Consider the following 20,731-nt stretch of genomic DNA (forward strand, 5'->3'; position numbering starts at 1 on the left):
ATGGAATTTATATATTTAATGATGGATTGTATATAATCTTGTGAATTGGATTTACAATTGTAGTTTATATAATACTCTTGTGCTTGTAGTCGCCCCTACAAATATCTGTTTGTCGTGGGGCGTTCGGCAACGCGAACGCGGTTCGGAACGTTGGTCGTGGGACGTTCGGCAACGCGATTGTGAATTGTAAATTTGAATTCTTTTTTGCGGGAAAACGTACTGTAGGGGCGGTTCTAGATTGAACCGCCCCTACAAATCTATTTGTAGGGGCGGTTGTAGTACCAGTCGTCCTTACAAATCAATTTATAGTGACGGCCTGAGAACCGCCCCTACAAATGCATAATTTGTAGAGACGGTTCGGTAGGGGCGGCTGGCCAAACCGTTCCTACAAAGAGTTACCAGCCGCCCCAACAAATGTTTTTTTGTAGTAGTGGTCATAAATTAATTAACACGCAGCTGATTAAGTGATTATATAGTCTGATAATTATTGGTGGTCATGCATGAGATCGAGCTGACAGGGATGGCGGTAGGGTGGTACTGCCCTGAGAAAGCCTATAGGCGTGTGGTCCGACCCGATCGTGTGGCGATGCACCGCCGGCATGCCGCTCCACCCTCGACGCGAGTCCGGTTCACTTCTTCACGAGCCGTACAATGCCAAGAAGATGGCAGCAACGGAGATCGACATCGTTCTTTATTGCTTACGTTCAAGAATATCATTGATGTTGATTCAAAAAAAAAAGAATATCATTGATCAGTAATATAATCTGATTTCTTTGAGAGCGCTAGCTGAGACCGGCTGGAGTGGGAGGGAGAGAATGGAAAGCTCCCACTTGTGCCGATAATTTCCTCTGTCGTATGTCTGGCATGCTCAAACTTTGTCACCTTCCTGCGGCACTGTTGATGCGTACAGCCGGAACAACCAATGCAAAGCATAGATCGATCCTCCGCAACGATGATGTTTGTTGCTCCTACGTCCAAAATTATATATTGTTTTGGTTTTGCTAGGTACTCTATCTGTCTCAAAATAATTATACATTCTGTTGTTTTGAAGTCCATTTTTTGCTAGGTACTCTAGTCACATTTTAAAAAGTTTGATTTCTTAAAAAACGAGACGTGTAGTTATTTTGGAATGAGGAAGTATATAGATTTTGCTATATATCTGAAAAGCCAAAAATGACTCATAATTTGATACAGAAGAAATAGTTAACACCCTTTTTTTTTCTTCAAGATACACCACTTTCTTTGTGATTTTTTTTTTTCAAAAAACATTGTGTGTATGTACATTTCTATTTTTGCCTTTTGCCTTTTTTGTTGGCTTAGGTGAACCTTCCCCTATATTAATAAATAACACATCTTACCTATCCTATGCTCTTATAAAGTAAAACCTCACTAACCAATTTATCTCACGGCATAAGTAATTTCAACCATCTGATTCTCTATCCGTCTATTAGAGACTTCGTGTATACCATCCCATTGCTACTCTTCATTAAATTCCACCGAGCAAGTCCCAGCCATTACTCAAATCATTTATCAGATTGCTTTTGATGCCTTCCCACGATCTCTGCTATCGTGCAAGTAATAATTACTCAAAACGCCTATAATCAGTAGGCACGTCCGTATCCCTAAATCTCTTCTTTATCTTCTCACATACCTGCCCTGCAGTACGAGCGAACCAACTGCAGTCTGCTCTCTGAAAGCCAATCATACAATTCTCCGAGCCCCTGATGACTGATGAGGCCACGCGCTACCCAATGTCTCCATTCATCTGTACCGCAAGTATCATCTTGCAATTCCAGCGGTAATAGTTATATTATTTCCCTCCTTTTGTTGGACCAGATCGAGTATGATTGTGAAATAATGATACCGGTAAGTTTTCTAGCCAAGAATATGGCTATCCATTTACTCCTTATTTGTTTGTTCACGGACTTTCACGAACCTCCAGTCCTATCAGTGTAACAATTCCTAATGACGTGGTCTCGATCAACTCTTTGGTCTGTGGCGTAGGCCGTGCTATATGCTTCAAAATTTCTATCAGTGCATCTTTTTCTCTGGGATTTATTTACTTGACTTGATCACATGGATTTGTTTATCTGATCACACGCTTTTGTTTTTTATGCTTGGGTATTTCACGTGATTAAGGATTAGTTCACCTCATATCTATATGCAGTATGGATACTGCTATGTTGCACTTTTTTTTTCTACTATAAAGCCACCTGTATAAGTTACCTAAGCTCATAGTTTTATGCCCATTAGGCTGCATTTGGTCACGATCATCTACAGATTAAATCGTTGATTTCATATATCACCAATATTTCATCTATAGTGTTTCTCCATTAAATCCCTAAAGTTTGTGCATATGCAATTTTCATTAAATAACATTTTAGTTCTTCCCTTCGTTCAACGAATGATCACCTAAACTAACTTCAAATTCCCGCGGCAACACGCGGGGAATTCATCTAGTGTATGTTAAAGGAAAACACACTTTGCACTATTACATTGAGAAGGAGTCAACACTATTGTCAACTGAGTGAAATAAGGGCCATCCATGTGCGATTTTTCCATCCCTCAGTTGAATACTACAAAAGATCGGATCCATTTCTTTCTCATGATATCTTCTCTTCAATATCCCAACCTCAAAACTTCATATTCTACCTTCCAACCAACTGCAACTTCATGCTTCGTCCCGTATCTTTAGCGGATCTCGTCACTGAATCTATATATGCATTCCGCCGTCACCCTAACCCCTTTTGATTTGATTACCATGTCCCTACCTACTCATTGGCCATCCTCAATTGCCTGGCTGGCCTAGTGGCATGGCCTTCTCCTGTACATCCACTTCTCTTTAAGGTGCTGTTTGGTTTTCCGTTTTCAGCCCGTCAACAGTTTACGGTGTGTTTGGATGGACAGGTGGTAAAGGATAACAGAGTTTAAGGGATGCAGCCCAATAGAACCTCATTACCCCTCCCCTCCCACCGGCAGCGGATCCCATCGCGGAGTCTTAAAATAAAATTAACGCCGCCGCCACTGTCCTCTTGCTTAGCAGCTGCGCTCGGCCCCAATCTCTCCTGTGTCGCCTGCCGCTGCATCCGCCACCCCGCGGCGACTGTCGTGACCCCGCTGTGTGGTTCCTTCTCTGACACACCAACTCACAACTCGGCGTGAACCAACTAATTTTGTAGTTTCTTGTAGATCAATCGGCAAATGTTTTCCTCGCAAAAGAAAAAAAAAAGAGATGCTGAAATTTAGTGCATGTAGTGTTCTTCTGGATTTGATGCAAAAGGACTATTCTGGTTTTGATGTTCCATAATGTCTTCGTGTTTTATCTTTAGGTTTATGGGTAGAGAGAGAAGCATGGTGACTTATTAGTAGGTTGCATATTTTCAGTTATGCAACTGGTAGTAGGTTCACCTAGATATGGTTTTCACGGCTATGTATTGTATAATGGGCTAATGGGTGGAGCTGCTAATTGGCCCTTTAGGCTGTAGTTGCAGACAGTGCTGCCTTATTGCATACTGTGATTGTACCTCTAGCCGTCTCTCTATAAATTTGTTTACAGAAGAATCTCTAAACAGTTAAGGGGTACTCTGTTGTGCCAATCGAAGGGGTTACTCTACCTAGTGTGGTTCCTTCTCTGACACACCAACTCACAGCTCGACGTGAACCAACTAATTTTGTAGTTTCTTGTAGATCAATCGGCAAATGTTTTCCTCGCAAAAGAAAAAAAAGATGCTGAAATTTAGTGCCTGTAGTGTTCTTCTGGATTTGATGCAAAAGGACTGTTCTGGTTTTGATGTTCCATAACGTCTTCGTGTTTTATCTTAGGTTTATGGGTAGAGAGAGAAGCATGGTGACTTATTAAGAGGTTGCATATTTTCAGTTGTGCAACTGGTAGTAGGTTCACCTAGATCTGGTTTTCACGGCTATGTATTGTATAATGGGCTAATGGGTGGAGCCGCTAATTGGCCCTTTAGGGCAGTCCCAATGGTGTATTGATGATGGTTTTTATTCTCATTAAATGACTTATCACGTAGGTAAAACGCTGACAAGGCAGCGTAATTAATGAAGAAAGAGAGCAAAAATCCTAGAAATGGTTTCCTCGTGAAGAAATCAGGTCTTCTCTTGATCCAATGCACCAAGAAACCATGAAATCACCATTGGGGAGAAACCACCAGTTTCTAGGGGGCTCGTGCCGCACTCCCATTGAAGGAAGAAGATAGAGTTGGGAGAAAGAAAGAGAAAATAATTATTACTCATAGAAATCATGGGTTGGAAAGCAGTACTTTTTTTGTGCGGTATCCTATGTTATAGAAACTACTAGTTTTTTTCATTGGGACTGCCCTTAGGCTATAGTTGCAGACAGTGCTGCCTTACTGCATACTGTGACTGTACCTCTAGCCGTCTCTCTATAAATTTGTCTATAGAAGAATCTCTAAACAGTTAAGGGGTACCATTAAACTTCTCTTTCTTTTCAGCTCATCACTAGTAATTATTTTTGCTATTAATCTAAGATATCCTCAGTCCTAACTTTAATCAAGTACTGTTGGTATCATGCTATGCCCATCTTTGAAAAATAAGGAGGGACTATATGTTTCACCATTCTTGCATACACTAGTCCATTTCACATTTTTTATGCTTTGACAATGAAAAGGAGAGCTTCTTTTGATGCACGATTGTCGGAGACCAATACAAGGGTACCCGAAGATGATGAGCTAATGGTCATCAACATTGATTCATCCGAGCAGTCAAGAGCGCGACTCCGAGGCCACGGGCTCTGCCTCCAGGCGCGCGGGCTCTGTCACGCCCGACCCCGAGGCCGCGCACTCCGCCTCACCCGACCCCTTGGGTTCGCACTCTGTCTCGCCCGACGGAGACCCATACCGCCGCCAATGACTCCAAGCCTAGACATATGGGCCTGGGTCAAGACTATGACATCAGGAAAGAGACTGGCATGCCTCGATGTAACCCGTGGCCATGACGGGCCATACCAGAGGGTTCACATCAAGAACAACGTCGGGCGTGCCGGTGCTGTTCCGCCTAACACTCGTATGAACGGTGACAGGCGCATCAGTTCACCACGACGTCCGCGCAGGACGGGATGGAACGCCATGACCGGTAGATGACGCTTGCACGTGGCGCCAGTGACGGATAGGGCTGCGATGTGGAGCTGTCCCTGTTGACATCTACAGGGTCGGCGGGACCCGCATGAAGGAGAAGAAGGACCCGGCGATCCTGGATGCTTTCCTCTCTCTCTTGTTCTTCTCCTTTTTCTCCGTTGTAATCCGTGCTTTTCCTTGGCCTATAAAAGGAAAGCAGGACGTCCCCTAAAGGGGGCCGATCGAATCACCCCGAACCGATCAGAACACGAGATAAACACACAAGAACACGACACGAACACACGGCCAAGCAGCGATTGAGCTCTTAGCACCTGTTCACTCATTCCACCAGAGACTTGGGATCCTTTCCCTCTCTCACCTGTTTGTAACCCTACTACAAACTTTCAGTGCTAGTAACACGAGCAGCAGCGACGAACTGGACGTAGGGAGTTTCTGCCCGAATCAGTATAAACCTCGTGTCCCCTAAGTACACCATCCGAGTCAGACGCGCAATATTAGAAATTTACTCATCGGTGGTAACTCGAAACACCGACAACGATTTTCTGTTTTTGTGTCTTAACAATGAAAATGAGCATCTGTTGATGCACTATGTTTCAATGCTCTACGTTTCTTCTTAGCACCAGTGTTCAATTGTGCCTAGACATTCTATGACCTGCCAGTGTTGAGTGGACATAATATCTCCTGACAGACAATGATATGATGTCCTATTTTCGATCAATACTGAATATTTGACTAGGTAATCCACAGCCTAGCTGCCTTGATGTCATCTGTGGTTACAGATATATGGTGTGGTTAGTATCTTGCTCAGAAAGACGTCCAAAACAGACTATCTCATCCTGGAGTCAATTGGTTCAATTAATGGCATGTATCTATAACTTTGTGGCTTTCATACTTTTACTCATGATGGTTGATTGGAATATGCATTTTTGCTTATTCTAAATTTGAGAAATACTCTAATCATTAGGATATAGTACCAATGCGACTCCTAATTCCTGAAAGCCCAGTCCTTACTTGTATGATTGTATTGCACTCTGTCAAGCCCCATTGAGAAACATATTTTTTTTAAACAAGTCACTTAGGGTGTTTAAAGTGAGTTCAGTTTCCTTTGGGGGTACTGCATGTTTGGCATTTTTCTGTGAGTTTCTTTTGGGTGATGTAGCTTTCATACTTTTACCCATGATGTTGGTTGGAATATGCATTTTTGCTTATTCTAAATTTAAGAAATACTCAAATTGTTAGGATACACTACCAGTATGACTCCTGAAAGCCTAGTTCGTACTTGTATGATTGTATTGCACTCTACCAAACCCCACTGAGAAATAGTTTTTTAAACAAGTCACTTAGGCTGTGTGAAGCGAGTTAAGTTCCCTTTGGGGGTACTGCATGTTTTTTGTATGTGTTTCTTTTGGGTGATGAACTGATTTTTCTCGTGCTATGGCTTACATCTGTTAGCTTCATTTGCAGTTTTTCGTGACAATGTCTGGTCATACCCAACCTGAAGGACCACACCAACTTGATTCAAAACGTGCTGTGAATTCATGTTGAAAGAATGTACCTGGTACATCGTTTGTCTCAGATTTGAGAGATCACATCCACGAGTTCATCAACGCCTCTGCAGATGAACACCGGACTGTTAGGATCATGAAATACCTCTGTTAAGTAGATCAATGGTAAGCCCCTTGGACGCCAGTGTCGAGGGAGCTCGGCGCAGTGGTTCCAACGTGGTGACGATGACCAGTGACGATGTAGAGGCAACGGTGGAGTCGGTTGGTGGCTTTTCCGTCGCTGGCAGCACTACTGTAGATAGGATTAGGTTTTCCGTTGGTGGATCACGGCGGCTCAGACCAACCTCGTAGTTCGAGTCGTGATCCCCACCTCTCTTTTATATGTGATGTGCGACAGGGGCCCACCAACCATATTAGGGTTGGGCGCCCCCGATCAGGGCGCAGAGACAAGGGTCCAATAGGCCGTTGGGCCTATTGGTGGAGATCAACTAACATTCTCCCCCTTGATCTCACTACCATCTTTTAATTTCATATTATTTACTTTTGTTCATTCCATTACAGGTTAGCGCATAGAGCATGTTTTATCGTCAAGGTCCATTGCCGATAGATTTAACAGCTACAACACACTATTCTATTCTGAAATAGAAACTTATCTTTGGGCCTTCTTTTGTCCAGGAATTTTAGGCTTTCCCTTAAACCCATACTAGCTACATGTTCTCTGAACACGTTGGGTGGTAAGCCTTTTGTAAGCGGATCCGCGAGCATCTTTTCTGTACTTATATGCTCAAGACTTATGACATGATCCCGGACTTTATCTTTCACAACAATATACTTTGTGTAAATGTGTTTGGCAGCACCACTTGACTTATTGTTGTGAGTATACTGTACTGCCGGATTATTATCGTAGTATAACTTAAGTGGTCTATAGATGTCGTCAACCACCTTCAAAACCGGGTATGAACTTCTTTAGCCAGTTCACCTGCCCCGTTGTCTCATAACATGCTACAAACTGTCATACATTGTGGACGATGTAGTGACAGTTTGCTTTGAGCTTTTCCATGAAATAGCTCCCCTTTGCGAGAGTGAATACATATCCAGACGTGGATTTTCTATCATCTCCCGCATAATCAGAATCTGAATATCCCACTATATGGAGTGAATCAGATCTTCTATACGTCATCATGAGGCCTTTCATTTCTTGCAAATAACGCAAGACTTTCTTTACTAATTTTCAGTGTTATGTTCTAGAATTGCTCTAGAATCTACCAAGTAACCCGGTAACAAATGTCAAGTCAGGGTGCGTCCATACTTGAGCATATTGTAAGCTTCTGATAACTGAAGCATATGGAACCACTTTCATTTGATCGATCTCATATTGGTTCCTGGGGCATTTAAAATCCCCATATCTGTCACCCTTGACTATAGGAATAGGTGAGGGACTACATTTGTGCATACAGAATTTCTTTAAGATCTTTTCTATGTATGCCTTTTGTGACAGTCCTAATACCCCTTTACTTCTATCTCGGTGAATCTCGATCCCTAGAACGAACAAAGCTTCACCAAGATCTTTCATATCAAATTTTGAGGACAAAACTTCTTTGTCTCCAGTAGTAGACTGACATCACTACTAGCAAGTAAGATATCATCCACATATAGGACAAGAAAGATAAACTTCCCATTCTTAAACTTTGCATAGACACAATTGTCCTCTACATTCTCTTTAAAACTCAAAATTCTTTATTGTCTGATCAAACTTCAAGTACCACTGTCTTAAAGCTTGTTTAATCCATAAATGGATTTCTTTAGGCGGCATCACATTCGTTCTTTTTCTTCCATGACAAAACCTTTCGGTTGTGCCATGTAAACATTTTCTTCCAAGTCCCCATTGAGAAATGTCGTCTTTACATCCATCTGATGTAATTCTAAATCGTAATGTGCCACTAATGTCATTGTGATGCTGAAGGAATCCTTACATGAGACTGAAGAAAATGTCTCATTGTAATCAATCCCTTCTCTTTGCGTAAATCCTTTTGCCACAAGTCACACTTTATATCTTTCTATATTCCCTCAAGAGTCAAGTTTTGTTTTGTAGACCCATTTATAGCCTACTATTTTGGCTCCTTTAGGAATTATTTCCAAGTCCCAAACTATACTGGCATTCATTGATTTCATTTCATTTTCATGGCCTCAAGCCACTTTGATGAATGATCACTTCTCATGGCTTCTTCAAATGAGGTGGGATCATCCTCCATTTGAAGTTCCTCAGTGTTGTATACTTCGTAGTCAGCAGTAATAGCTGATTTTCTAACTCTTTGAGACCTTCTAGGGGCCTCCACATTTGGCACATCTTCTGTTTTAGGCTGTTGTTGTTCCCCCTCATGTGTGGCAATAGGTTCTATTGGATCCTGAAGAACAGGTTCCTCATCATCATTCATTCTTGCCACAGGCGGAATAACAACAGGTGCTAGCACCATAGTATCTTGCACTGTCGGTGCAGCGACAGCAGGTAGTAAGAAAATTGGCTCATGAAACATTGGAGTGGGCGCATACACCCGCTTCTCTTCAAGGTCAATTTCTCAAGCTACCATGCTCCCCCTCATCAATTCATCCTCTAGGAAGACAGCGTGTCTCGTTTCCACAAACTTTGTATGTCTCTCTGGAAAGTAGAAACGAAAACCTTTTGACTTTTCTGGGTAGCCAATGAAATGGCAACTTACTGTTTTGGGATTTAGCTTCCCAATGTTTGTGTTAAATACTTTACCCTCAGCAGGGCTCCCCACACACGTAAGTGGTTTAGTGAGGGTACTTTTCCTGTCCACAACTCATACGGTGTTTTGGGCACCGACTTACTTGGTACTCTATTTGCATCTTTCAGCTACTCTATTCTGCTGAGGTTCGCCCGGTATAGAATACTGGACTACTATGTCATTCTCCTATAAGAACCTTGCAAAAGATCTAGGAACTTGGCCATATGGGGTATGCCAACCATAGTACTCCCCCACGGTCGGACATGACTATCTTAATCTTTAAATTACGTTGGATTTCAACTTTTTGCCTTAATTATCTACATTTATCCAATGCTTCTGTTCTTTCTTTGATCGGATAAATGTAGACATAACGGGAGTAATCACCTGTGAATGTTATGAACGAATCATTACCATCCACACTCTTTATAGGAAACTGACCATAGATGTTTGTGTGAATAATCTGTAAAATTCCTGCGCTTCGTTTGGCATCTTTCTTAATTTTCTTTACATACTTTTCTTTTATGCATTCTCTGCATTGTTACATACTTTTCTTTTATGCATTCTCTGCATTGTTTTAAATCTGAGAGCTCTAATGGAGGAAGAGTATTATTCTTAACTAGTCTTTCTATTCTCCCCCTCGAAATATGGCCTAAACGATAGTGCCATAATTTCGACGACGCATCGTGAGCTCTCTTGTGCCACCATTTCCAGATTAACACTCTGTCACTAGCTGCTTTATCAGCTAGGTAGCATATGTCTTTGAAGAGCCAGTGAACCGACTCTTTATTCTATCGAGGTATTCGGTGATCGTGTCACACTCTAGGATTGAGCCGACAATTACAGGTTCAATCGTGTTCTTTATCACAGCCAAACATTTCTTGTTGGCAGTGACCCACTTCCTATGCTCAAGGGCATAGGATTTAGATCTAGGGTTAGGGTTCTGAATCCGACCCATTGTTCTTCTTCTTTCTTTGATTTTCCTTTCTTTTCTTCTCGGATTTGTCCGATTTGGGATGGGGATTCGTTCTAGGGTTTTGATTTGATCCGATTTGAATCAACTCCTTCTTCAATCTGTTCAATTTCTTCCCCTTCTTTCCTCTGTTCTTCTCGGATTAAATCTGATTGGGGATTAGGGTTAGGGTTACTTTTGTTACCGGCGGCCGTCAGTCTAGCTCCGGCGAGCCGCCTCCCATGCCCTTTCCCCTTTCCCCTTCTCTTTTCAGATCCGAACGGGGTAGTTCTTTTCTTGCCGCACGCCAGCGAAGACGGCGGTGCGGTACCTTTCCCGCGTAGTGGCGATGGTGACCGGGACTTCAGTGACGTCCGCCACCCCCAGTCTCTTTTTAATTTGCTTTTACCCGGTTAGGGTTAGGGTATCAATCCGAAATGGATTGGACCCTTGTTCTCTTTGATTTCTTTTCAATGCTCTACCCCATACTTTGACCTTGACTCCGATACCAGTGTTAGTATCATGAAATACCTCTGTTAAGTAGATCAGTGGTAAGCCCCTTGGACACCAGTGTCAAGGGAGCTCGGCGCAGTGGTTCCAGCGTGGTGACGATGACCAGTGGAGATGTAGAGGTGACTGCAGAGTCGATTGGTGGCTTTCCCGTCACTGGCAGCACTACTGTAGATCGGATTAGGTTTTCTGTTGGTGAATCACGGTGGCTCAGACCAACCTCATAGTTCAAGCCATGATCCCCACCTCTCTTTTATATGTGCTGTGCGACAGGGGCCCACCAACCATATTAGGGTTGGACGCCCCCGATCAGGGCGCAGAGACAAGGGCCCAATAGGCCGTTGGACCTATTGGTGGAGATCAACTAACACGGACATGCTTCACAAAGACTATCAAGAGGATGTTCGAGATGTCAAAGATTGTCACTGAGAGATCCTCTGAAGCTGAGGAAGCTAGATCCGAAAGTGTTTTGCCACTTCAGACCACAGTGTCGCGGTAGAAGTGTCTACACTTTATATTGTCTCAGTAGAATTAGGATAAAATGTTAATAACTAGTTAACTACGGGCCCTCAGGTGAGAAAGTAGATTCTCAGTAACCATGATTATCTTGTGCAGATAACACTTGTACACACTTTTGGCTGATCTAAGATGTCCAGCTACATGAGGCATTTCTGTAACAACTCACCTGTGCAAAAATAGACCAAAAAGAAGAGACTCATCTTTTCCACACAATTTGTGTGCAAAAACTAATATGGCCTACAGGTTTCTTTCTCCCCTAGCTGGATCATAGTATAGTACGTAGAACATCCTCCTTTTTTCATTTTCCTTATCTTTTTTGCAGGTGTTGGATGGAGCTGGAAATACTGGCTTAGACTAGCAGGAGTCTTGTTAGGGAGCTATACTAAGGGCCCGTTTGGTTACAGTAGAAACAGGCCAGGAATTAATCCTACTCATGAAGTATATACAATTTTAACTAGCATTCCGGCCAAGATTTTTTCCTGGTGGTCATTCCTGGTGTAACAAATGGGCCCTAAACAAGGTCGAAACTAGTTGAGTCTTGATGAAGAGCCATACCAAATAGGGCCTAAACTAGCAGGTCCTGCTGGAGTGCTGGTAGAGCGAGCTGAGAGCGAACCCCTGGCTAAGCCCTTACAGCCACGGGACGCCTTCGATATCATCGTCGTCTCGTCAACGGTGAGCTCCGGTAAGCCTGGGAATGAGTCATGGCCCACCCCTAATCCAACCTTGACCCTATTTTCTAGAGCGGATGGCCCGATCCTGATCCAATCCATTGATCAGCTTTATATCCTAATTCAGCTTGGCCCCTTGATAATAAAATCCCAATCCTATCATGATCCTAATTAAATCCTAGGGCTGGATCCGTTATCTCAGCCCTCGGGCCCCTGCGCAGGCTACAAATTACACGCTTGCATGTACACAGAAATACCCTTGGGCCCTGCACAGGCTACAGCTTGCACGTTTGCATTTGCACTGAAATACAATGCTTGCACGTTTGCATGTAAACAGAAGTACAATGTTGCAGATGTCAAAAATAAAAGCAAATACAATGCTGTAGATGTAAAAAAAAGAAATACAATGCTGGACGTTGGGCACTACATAGAACATTTGCACGTCTCAATCCTCACAGAAGTAGCATGTTGGATGTGTTTCATAGTACACAGAAGTAGCTAAGGATTAATTAAGTAGCTAAAAGGACTAATTAGGATTGAGTATGAATCAACATGCTAAAATAAAATTACAAATTTCTGGCCAAACGATCCGATGAATCCAAGAAGAACAATAAAAGTTGATTATTGTGACTTGCAAACATTATGCAAAGGTTCAATGATCAGTGAGCCTGCGCCGCACATCAAAGATCAATGAGCTCTGGCTAGCGACAACAATCTGCCACAAGCCCACAATCTGCAAAGACGCCATCTGCAAAGACACCAAGAACAAAACTCAAACTTAGGAATTTACTATTTGGTCATATACATGTTAACTGCGGATAAATGAATGGACTTGGGATGTCAACTGCAGCTATGCTAGAACTTTTTTTTTAATGAAACTGGAGGGGGTTGTTGGCCCCTACAGGCATTTTATTAAAACAAATAACATAACACAATTTAGGGAACTTCATGCTTCATTGACTAACAGGCACTTTATTAAAACAAATAACTGCAGCCATGCTAGAACTTCATGCTTCATCAACTATATGACTAGGCAGAGGCACCAGTGAAAAGGAGAACTTCATGCTTCAAGTGCATAGTAGGTAGTAGGTACTGTGCTACAGCTATAGTTTCAAATCCATGTCAACTCATAATACTATCATGATTCTATTCACTTCTTGAACCGCAGTCAGTACTCAACATACGAAGTAATGTACTACATCTTCTCATTCCAGTAAACCACAGTCTGGTGTTCTGAACCCATGCACTGATCACAGTAAACCAACAAAAATATTTGCATCGGGGCACTAACCTGTCAATCATCTTCTTCTTCATCTGATTCAAACATACGTTGTCCGGTCATTGGTTGACCTGCATTGAACAAGACAAACATATTAAACCACTATTATAAACAATACCAGTTTTGCAATATAGTATCTTAAATATGACAATTACCTTCTTCTGCATCATTAAAGCCAATCAGCCAGTCTTTCGCACAGACCAACGCTTACGAGAGTTTTCGAAGAGAGAGATGTCCTATTTTTACCAAGCATCCTTCCTGCAGCACTAAAAGCAGATTCTGAGGACACTGTGCTAACAAGAATAGATAAGAAGTCTCTAGTCATGATAGGCATCCGAGTTTTTCTTCCACCATGCTAGAACATTAAAGTTCTCTGTCGGTCTCACCAGTACTCTAGGACCATCCAAATAAATATACAACTCTGATCTTTCTGAGCGAGTACTCGAGTTTTGTGATGAAAATTGAGCAAATGCAAACTCTACACGCCGTTTGCCACGAAGTCCAGAAGAACTAGAATCGCCCTGACTTAAAGCTTCCTCTTCATATTGAATGAAGATAGGTACGGTGTTGCTCCTCACAATCCTCTCATACTCTAGATAATATTTCTTTGAGTAATGTCTAAGCTATCTCATATTCGCTTCCGCTTCTGCATTCTCAATAGTCAAGTAAAAGAACCTGACAAAGTCAGCTTTCATTGATGGATCTAGGACAACACCTATGAGAAGTATCATACTAGGCTCAACCCAGTATTTCTGAAACTTGGTATGCATAGCTTCAGCCAACTCATTGAGCAGTTCATTGGGTATTCCATGTCTCATCAAGCAAAACCTCTTGGACTGCCATCAACATCTTTAGAAAGAGGTGGGCTATTGGATGCCTATCCGTAGAAAATGCTTTAGTAGCCTCACTAAACTATTCTAGAAACTCATGAAGTGCTTTAGCTTTCTACCAATCTTGTTCACTAGGAACATCCTGATATTGCTCTGTTGCGAATCTGTTGAGAGCTGCTTTATACTTCAGAGCATTACATCGGTGGGGAACATCTAGAACCTAATGCCTGAACGACTGAGTTGAATGTTTGCACACGTGAAGGTGTAGATGTGACAACCTTGATAATGTCCCTTACTCTTCCAACTGCATTTGGTATGACTTGCAATCCTGCTTGAACCATTATATTGAGCACATGAGCGGCACATCTAACATGTAGGTGTTCACCCTTAAAGAACATCTAAGCACCTAGAGCGACACGCAAGTCTTTAATCGCTCTGTTGTTCATGCTTGCATTATCTAGAGTCACCGTGAACACACGATCAACCAAATCCCACTCCATCAAGCAAGCCGTGATGCCATCTTGCACAGCAAATGAGTTGTGGGGGAAAGAGATCTGCTTGAATGCTATAATCTTCTTATGGAGCTCAAACTCTTCATCAATGTAATGAGCTGTAACTTCGAGATACCCCAAATTTTGGTTAGATGACCACAAATCAGCAGCTAAACTGACATGAGACTTCAACTTTGTGATCTTTTGATGTAGCTATAATTTCTCTTCTTCATACAACATGAGACAGTCTGCACGAATAGTTTGTCGACCCACCACATTGAATGAAGGCTGACAATAATTCAACATCCCTTTCCAAGCAGGATCATCTGCTTTTTGAAATGCAACCTCATCACTAAGGAAGTACTTTGCAATCAGACCTCTGAATACAACAGGATCAAATACAGAATTATCTCTATCGGACTTGTTCTTCAAAGTTGCTAAGAACCTATCCCTATCCTCTTGGGGGATATGATGACAATAATATCCAATATGCCTATTCAAGTGAGTTATCCCTTTCCCTGACACAGAAGACAACTGGAGCTTACAGTACTTGCAGATAGCCTTCTCAATTCCATCAACTATCTATGAGTCAACATAAGCCCAAACTTTAACCCTCTTTTTCCCTGGCCGGCCTGACTGGTCAGTGGAGATAGCATCAAGACTATCCTCAACTTCTGCTGCTGTTGCTGATGAAACCCTCTCCATAATACCAGACACTCAGACTAACCAACTCAGGTTACCAGCTGTAGTTTGTCATAAACTACAGAAACATAGGTCAGCTATGGAGGGAACTACAACACAGGATACTAGAGTAAAATCTACCAGAATAGCTAACAAAGGGAACACACAAAAGGCAGGAACAAAAGAATAGGTAACATATGTAGAAGAATAGCTAAAGTAAAATCAAAGCATTTCTGAATATAGTTACATTTTACTATTACAGTTCACAATCAAAGCATTGCTGACTACTGAAGCAATTAAATAATGATGGCAACTTTAGAATGCTGATGGTAAATAATAGGATAGGAAACAACGATATCAGCTAGTAGTTGAAAACAACTCATTCAGAGCCACACGGCGATTCAACTATATCTAAGACCTCATCAGTAAGAAAATGCCAGCTAGATACAACTACTCTAGTACTCTCAACTCTACATATTCTAGATGAGTAAACAACTCCATATCAGTAGTTGAAAACAACAGGATTTTGATTTGCACATTTTCCAATATAGTGAAATCTAGCTACCATTGCAACTGTACCATTCAATGTAAAAATTCATATCCATTTTAACTGAGTTTGTTCTATTATGCTAAAACATATAATCAGATAGCAGTCAAGTAATGGATGCAAGCAGAAAGTAAATTAAGAACAGAGCAGATATTGACCATGAACATGCATTAGCACATGAAAGGTGAGATTAGCAGGGGCTTACCACATATAAAACAGCAAAAAGAGAGACGGTGACAAGAATCAGGGGGGCCCAAATGCCAGAACGAAGGTACTGCCAAGTGATAGTAGTAACTTTGCCAAAGGAACAAGACCCTGTGAAAAGAAATAAATAATTGTAAGGGAAAGGCAAGTCACTGATTATTTTATTATCATATTGTTACTGATCTGATAACCGGTACTAGACAAAAATTCTTCAGTAAATAATGATAAGGTGAAAACATAACGCCTGTTGATTATCTGATTATCATATAGTATTGCTGAAGAGATAGTTGACGCTGGTGAATATTCTTCTGAACACAACTATTTTTAACTAATAAACATGTACATGAGCATGGGTTCAACGATATATACCTTCAACTTGCAGCCATACATCAAGCCACGAAAATCGCTCCCAAAATAGCCAGGCAACCCAGGGGAACCGACCTGGATCCCATCCTGCAGCCGCAAAAGAACCATATCATAACCAAATCACGCGAACCATATCATGACCAAAATCACGTGGCGCAGAGGGACAATTCCTGGAGAAAAGATCAAGAAACCCACCTTGAAAACTTGATCGGGGGATGCGTCGAGGGAGAAGTCGTCAAGCCACCGCCAACGATCTTGGAGCGTCGAGGGATCTTGGAGTGTCGGGGGATGCGTCGTTGCCCGCGATGCATCGGGGGATGTGCCGGCGTGGATTTTGGAAACGAGTGCCCCGCCGCCGCCGATGCCGGTGCCTCCACAGCTCACGCCCTCCACCCAACCGGTCGGCCCTAGCGCTCTATTGCGAGTTTGCGATCGGGAGTCTGCTATCGATAGAATAGGAAGGCCCTTCCATTCGGATCCACGGGCCAATCCATTCTCACAATCCGCACATGACGTCTACAATCCGATCCGTGCCAGGCCTTTTAAAGGATAATCCAATCCGATTCAGGCCATTCTTAAAAGAACCCGTATACAATCCATATATATGAGCCCACGAGTTGGGGGCCTTATGACCCTTGGGCTTAGCCAATCCATTTTCAGGACGCCATCCCGCCATCACCCTATCAGGCAGCACGTCGTCTTCCACCAACCGATTGAGCGTCGCCTCATTGTTGACGGACACCACCCATTCCTCGGCGCGATTGAGCTCACGTGATCCTCTACTTGAACCACCGCGGCTTCTTTTGGGTGCCATCTCATAGATTCGTCGCCTGGATGAGGCTGCGTGCTTGCGGTTGCTCTAATGGCGGAGCAGTTGCCAGGCGAAGCGGTGTGGGCGTGAGGAAGAAGATGAAGTGGCGGAGAGAAAGTGGGGGAATGTGCGCTGCGGTTGCGGTGCTTTTATAACGGTTCAACCCCTAACCTTCCGCCTTCCAGGGTTTTTGCGAAATCGCACCCGCCACGCCGCATTCCCCCACTTTCGGTGTAGTTAACCAAAAAATGATACAGTGCAGAGAGAATAATGGTCATTTGGTGTAGTTAATTTAGAAACCGATGCCTACTCACGGGAGCTTGAGGATAAATATAGAGGCTAGAGGGGCCAACAAGAAAATATACATGGTTTAGAGGTTATTGGGATCCATTATAAAACTTTTTAGCAAAATATACATAAATCTATAGTGTATCCTATGTAGAATTGAAAAAAAAATGAGGGGGAGTGGGGGGCATGGCCCCACTATGGCCCCAATGAAGCTTTGCCCCTGCCTATTCGGTGACACAGTGAACTGTGGTTCTGGAGGCCTGCTCTTCCAAGCAATTATAGGCGTAGGAGTGATACACAATGCATATCTATCTAGAGAATCCTGTGTGGAAGGGCTCTCGGCCTCTCGCCCAATGGGATAACATGATGATGACTCCATGAGTTAAATAAAGAAATCACTATTTGTAAATTATGTCAAATTTATTATCAAGTTTATTCAACTTTTGTAAACGTATAGGGTGCACATATATAGATTGATCAATTGTTGCTTTGATTCAATGGGTTGTAAACAATGCAAATTGTTTGATATAGTTAGTACTCAAGTTATTCGACACTCAAGAATTCTTATTTAAGCAGTTCATATCATCCCATACATGGTGTTTTGATCTAAGATTGTAATTATTCTATGTTTCTATAGTAGCATATTGTTCCATGGAGCTAGGGTTCAAAATAGGAATCAACAAGTGTTTCCACGACTCTACCGCCCGGCCAATTCTGTCCCACTGAATCCCCTCCCTTTTTCATGGCCACATATCTTTACGGCCAATTTAGTCACCGGATGCCCCAAGTCCAATTATGAGGAGAGTTGTATTGCTTCTGCGCTGTGTGCAAGAGTTTGCAAGGTTATTGGTGTGTGTGTTCGTGGGATATTTCCTGATGCTGAACAGGGGTCTCATACCGCTCCTTATATGGTCTATAAGAGATAAGGTTACATGTTGATTTTCCTTTCCAATTCGGTTACAAAGAGATCTAACCAGGTAAAATTATATATGCATGTTAGTTTCTGTCTACTAATCCACCTTGTCTATCAAGGTGTTGATGAGACATCCCGGACCATTCCTCTTCCTTTGACCGGTCAGCTCATCCATGCTAGCAGGGGTGGAGCTATGAAGTTATTTTTTTAAATGTTAGTGGGGTCAGCAGTGTTAAATTTTCAAAATTTATTTGAATTAAAAAAAGTCAGTGGGGATTTGAAAATGAACAAATAATCATTTTCAGTCTTGAGCAAGTTGAGTAGGTAGGCTGGATATTCGAAACATCAATGGAGACCGGAGAGAACAGCGATACTAGCCAGTAGCAGACTAGCAGTGAGATAGGATAAAAAGAGGGCCGTTTTGCATACACATGACGGTTCGGGGGCGGCACACGTTAGTTGATTGTTGATTTCCATTAAAAAATCGTGACACGGGTCTAGCAAATGGAACAGGCAACGTCTTCCCAAAATGCCCTGATCAAGATCAACAATAATTCTCGATGCACAGGCAACAGGATCAATAATCACACACGTAACCTTTTTCTTTTCACAAACAAGCGACGAGGCAACAAAGGGCGATACACGGTAGATATATATGTGTGCTTCTTTGAAGCACGCATGCATGGTACAGGAGTAATAGGTACAGTTTATATAGTTTATACACGTCGTAACACACGTGATGTTGGCGATACAAAGTAAACAAAGCAGCCCCAATGAACATTATCCACCGCTATACGTATTGATTTATGCTTAGTTATTTATATATATATAATAAATAATTCTTTGCCGGCGTCGATAGATTAACATGGACAGCTCGTCCAGCTAGCCCGCCTGAGAGCTTAGACGAATGAGAAGGGCTGGGTACCGAGGTTGAGGATGCCGCCAATGAGGCCGCCGACGATCTGCCCAACGAGACCGACGAGACCGCCGATGAGACCGCCGAGGTCGCTGCCGCTGCCGCTGCCCGTGGTGATGTCCAGGAGCTTCAGCGGCGCCGACAGCGTCCCGGTGGCTCCGGCCAGGGACTTGTCGCACGCGCCAAGCGGGGTGCCCACGACCACCTTGCACAGGTTGCCCAGAATGGCGGCGACCAGATCCCTCTTGGCACAGCTTTGGCTGAAGAGGAAGGCCCCGGTGCTGTCCGTCGTCGTGCTGCCCACTACGTTGCTGCCGCACATGAGCTGCACAAGGGCGTCTGGCACGACCAGAGATGACAGGGGGAAACATATATAAGATCGACGTCCTGAAAAACTGTTATTACAGATAATAATACGTATTCAGACGACAGGGCCTATATCCGTGTGTCCTTACTGGGGAACGACGGGACCGTGGCCAGGTTGATGGTGTTCCCGGTGGCGCATGGCACGATGCCGGAGACGACGAAGCTGGTGTTGGTGTTGGGGCGCGCCCCCAGCCCCGCCGCACCGCGGGGCAGCTGGCCGGCGGAGACGACGATGACGATGAGCAGAGCGGCGAGGACAAGGCTCTTCGGCGCCATTATATTGCTTGGTTGCTGCTCGATCGCTAGTGTTTTTACCAGCTGCCTCTCGGTCTGTTGTACCGAGCGAGGTTGAGATTGTGCTGAGCTGATGAGTTGTAGCTCATGCTGCTGCATTGATCCGCTATTTATAATAGGCGGCGCGTGCGTGGCCAATGCAAGTTGCTAGCACATGCTCATCACACGTGTCGGCGTCAGTTCAGTGTGCGCGCGTGCTTGCAGTGTTGGAACGCCTCACGCTGCTGTCCCTGTCCGCGCGTCGTCGGGCGTGCATGTAAGCAGCAGCCAACTTGATCTTGACGGGACGGGCCCAGCGAGAAAATCCCGAGCAACTGACGGACGGTGCCTGATCGGCTGGGCTTATTGTCTCGTATCAGTCGGAACAGTATTTTTCTCTTATACCAAACCAGCTAGCAGTACTTTTTCACGATCCAGCAAAACAATTCCAGCTAAAAGAACAGGCTGCGGGACAGCCGACGGAGCTACACATCTCTCTTTTGTTTCTCAGTGCTGTGTCTTTGTTGATGATTGCTGAGGCGAGGATACACTCAGTAAGCAGTCCTACTAATAATGAGTGGTCATAAATTAATTAACACGCAGCTGATTAAGTGATTATATAGTCTGATAATTATTGGTGGTCATGCATGGAGATCGAGCTGATAGGGATGGCGGTAGGGTGGTACTGCCCTGAGAAAGCCTATAGGCGTGTGGTCCGACCCGATCGTGTGGCGATGCACCGCCGGCATGC

The 20,731-nt window shown here is 43.4% G+C and overlaps 1 protein-coding gene and 1 pseudogene across 1 annotated transcript; both read right to left on the reverse strand.

Moving 5' to 3' along the window:
* Positions 1 to 14,344: 14,344 nt before the first annotated feature.
* LOC136464715 (zinc finger BED domain-containing protein RICESLEEPER 2-like) lies at positions 14,345 to 17,062 on the reverse strand (annotated as a pseudogene).
* A 1,976-nt stretch (positions 17,063 to 19,038) lies between these two features.
* On the reverse strand, positions 19,039 to 20,068 carry LOC136496855 (phylloplanin-like). Its single transcript, XM_066492623.1, has 2 exons — positions 19,797 to 20,068; positions 19,039 to 19,680 (listed from the first exon to the last, which is right to left on the reverse strand). Exons 1-2 carry the CDS (start codon positions 19,981 to 19,983, stop codon positions 19,325 to 19,327), a joined length of 543 nt encoding a protein of 180 aa, XP_066348720.1. The 5' UTR covers positions 19,984 to 20,068; the 3' UTR covers positions 19,039 to 19,324.
* Between the last annotated feature and the right edge of the window lie 663 nt (positions 20,069 to 20,731).

The sequence above is a fragment of the Miscanthus floridulus genome, chromosome 1 (genome assembly GCF_019320115.1).
Source record: "Miscanthus floridulus cultivar M001 chromosome 1, ASM1932011v1, whole genome shotgun sequence".
Taxonomy (NCBI): domain Eukaryota; kingdom Viridiplantae; phylum Streptophyta; class Magnoliopsida; order Poales; family Poaceae; genus Miscanthus; species Miscanthus floridulus.

What these genes read in the sequence shown, in the direction of transcription:
- LOC136496855 (XM_066492623.1), bottom strand. Translation starts at nt 19,983, where the DNA reads ATGGCGCCGAAGAGCCTTGTCCTCGCCGCTCTGCTCATCGTCATCGTC. An exon ending in CACGGTCCCGTCGTTCCCCA is followed by an intron (nt 19,681 to 19,796) that starts GTAAGGACACAC and finishes TGGTCGTGCCAG; the next exon opens with ACGCCCTTGTGCAGCTCATG.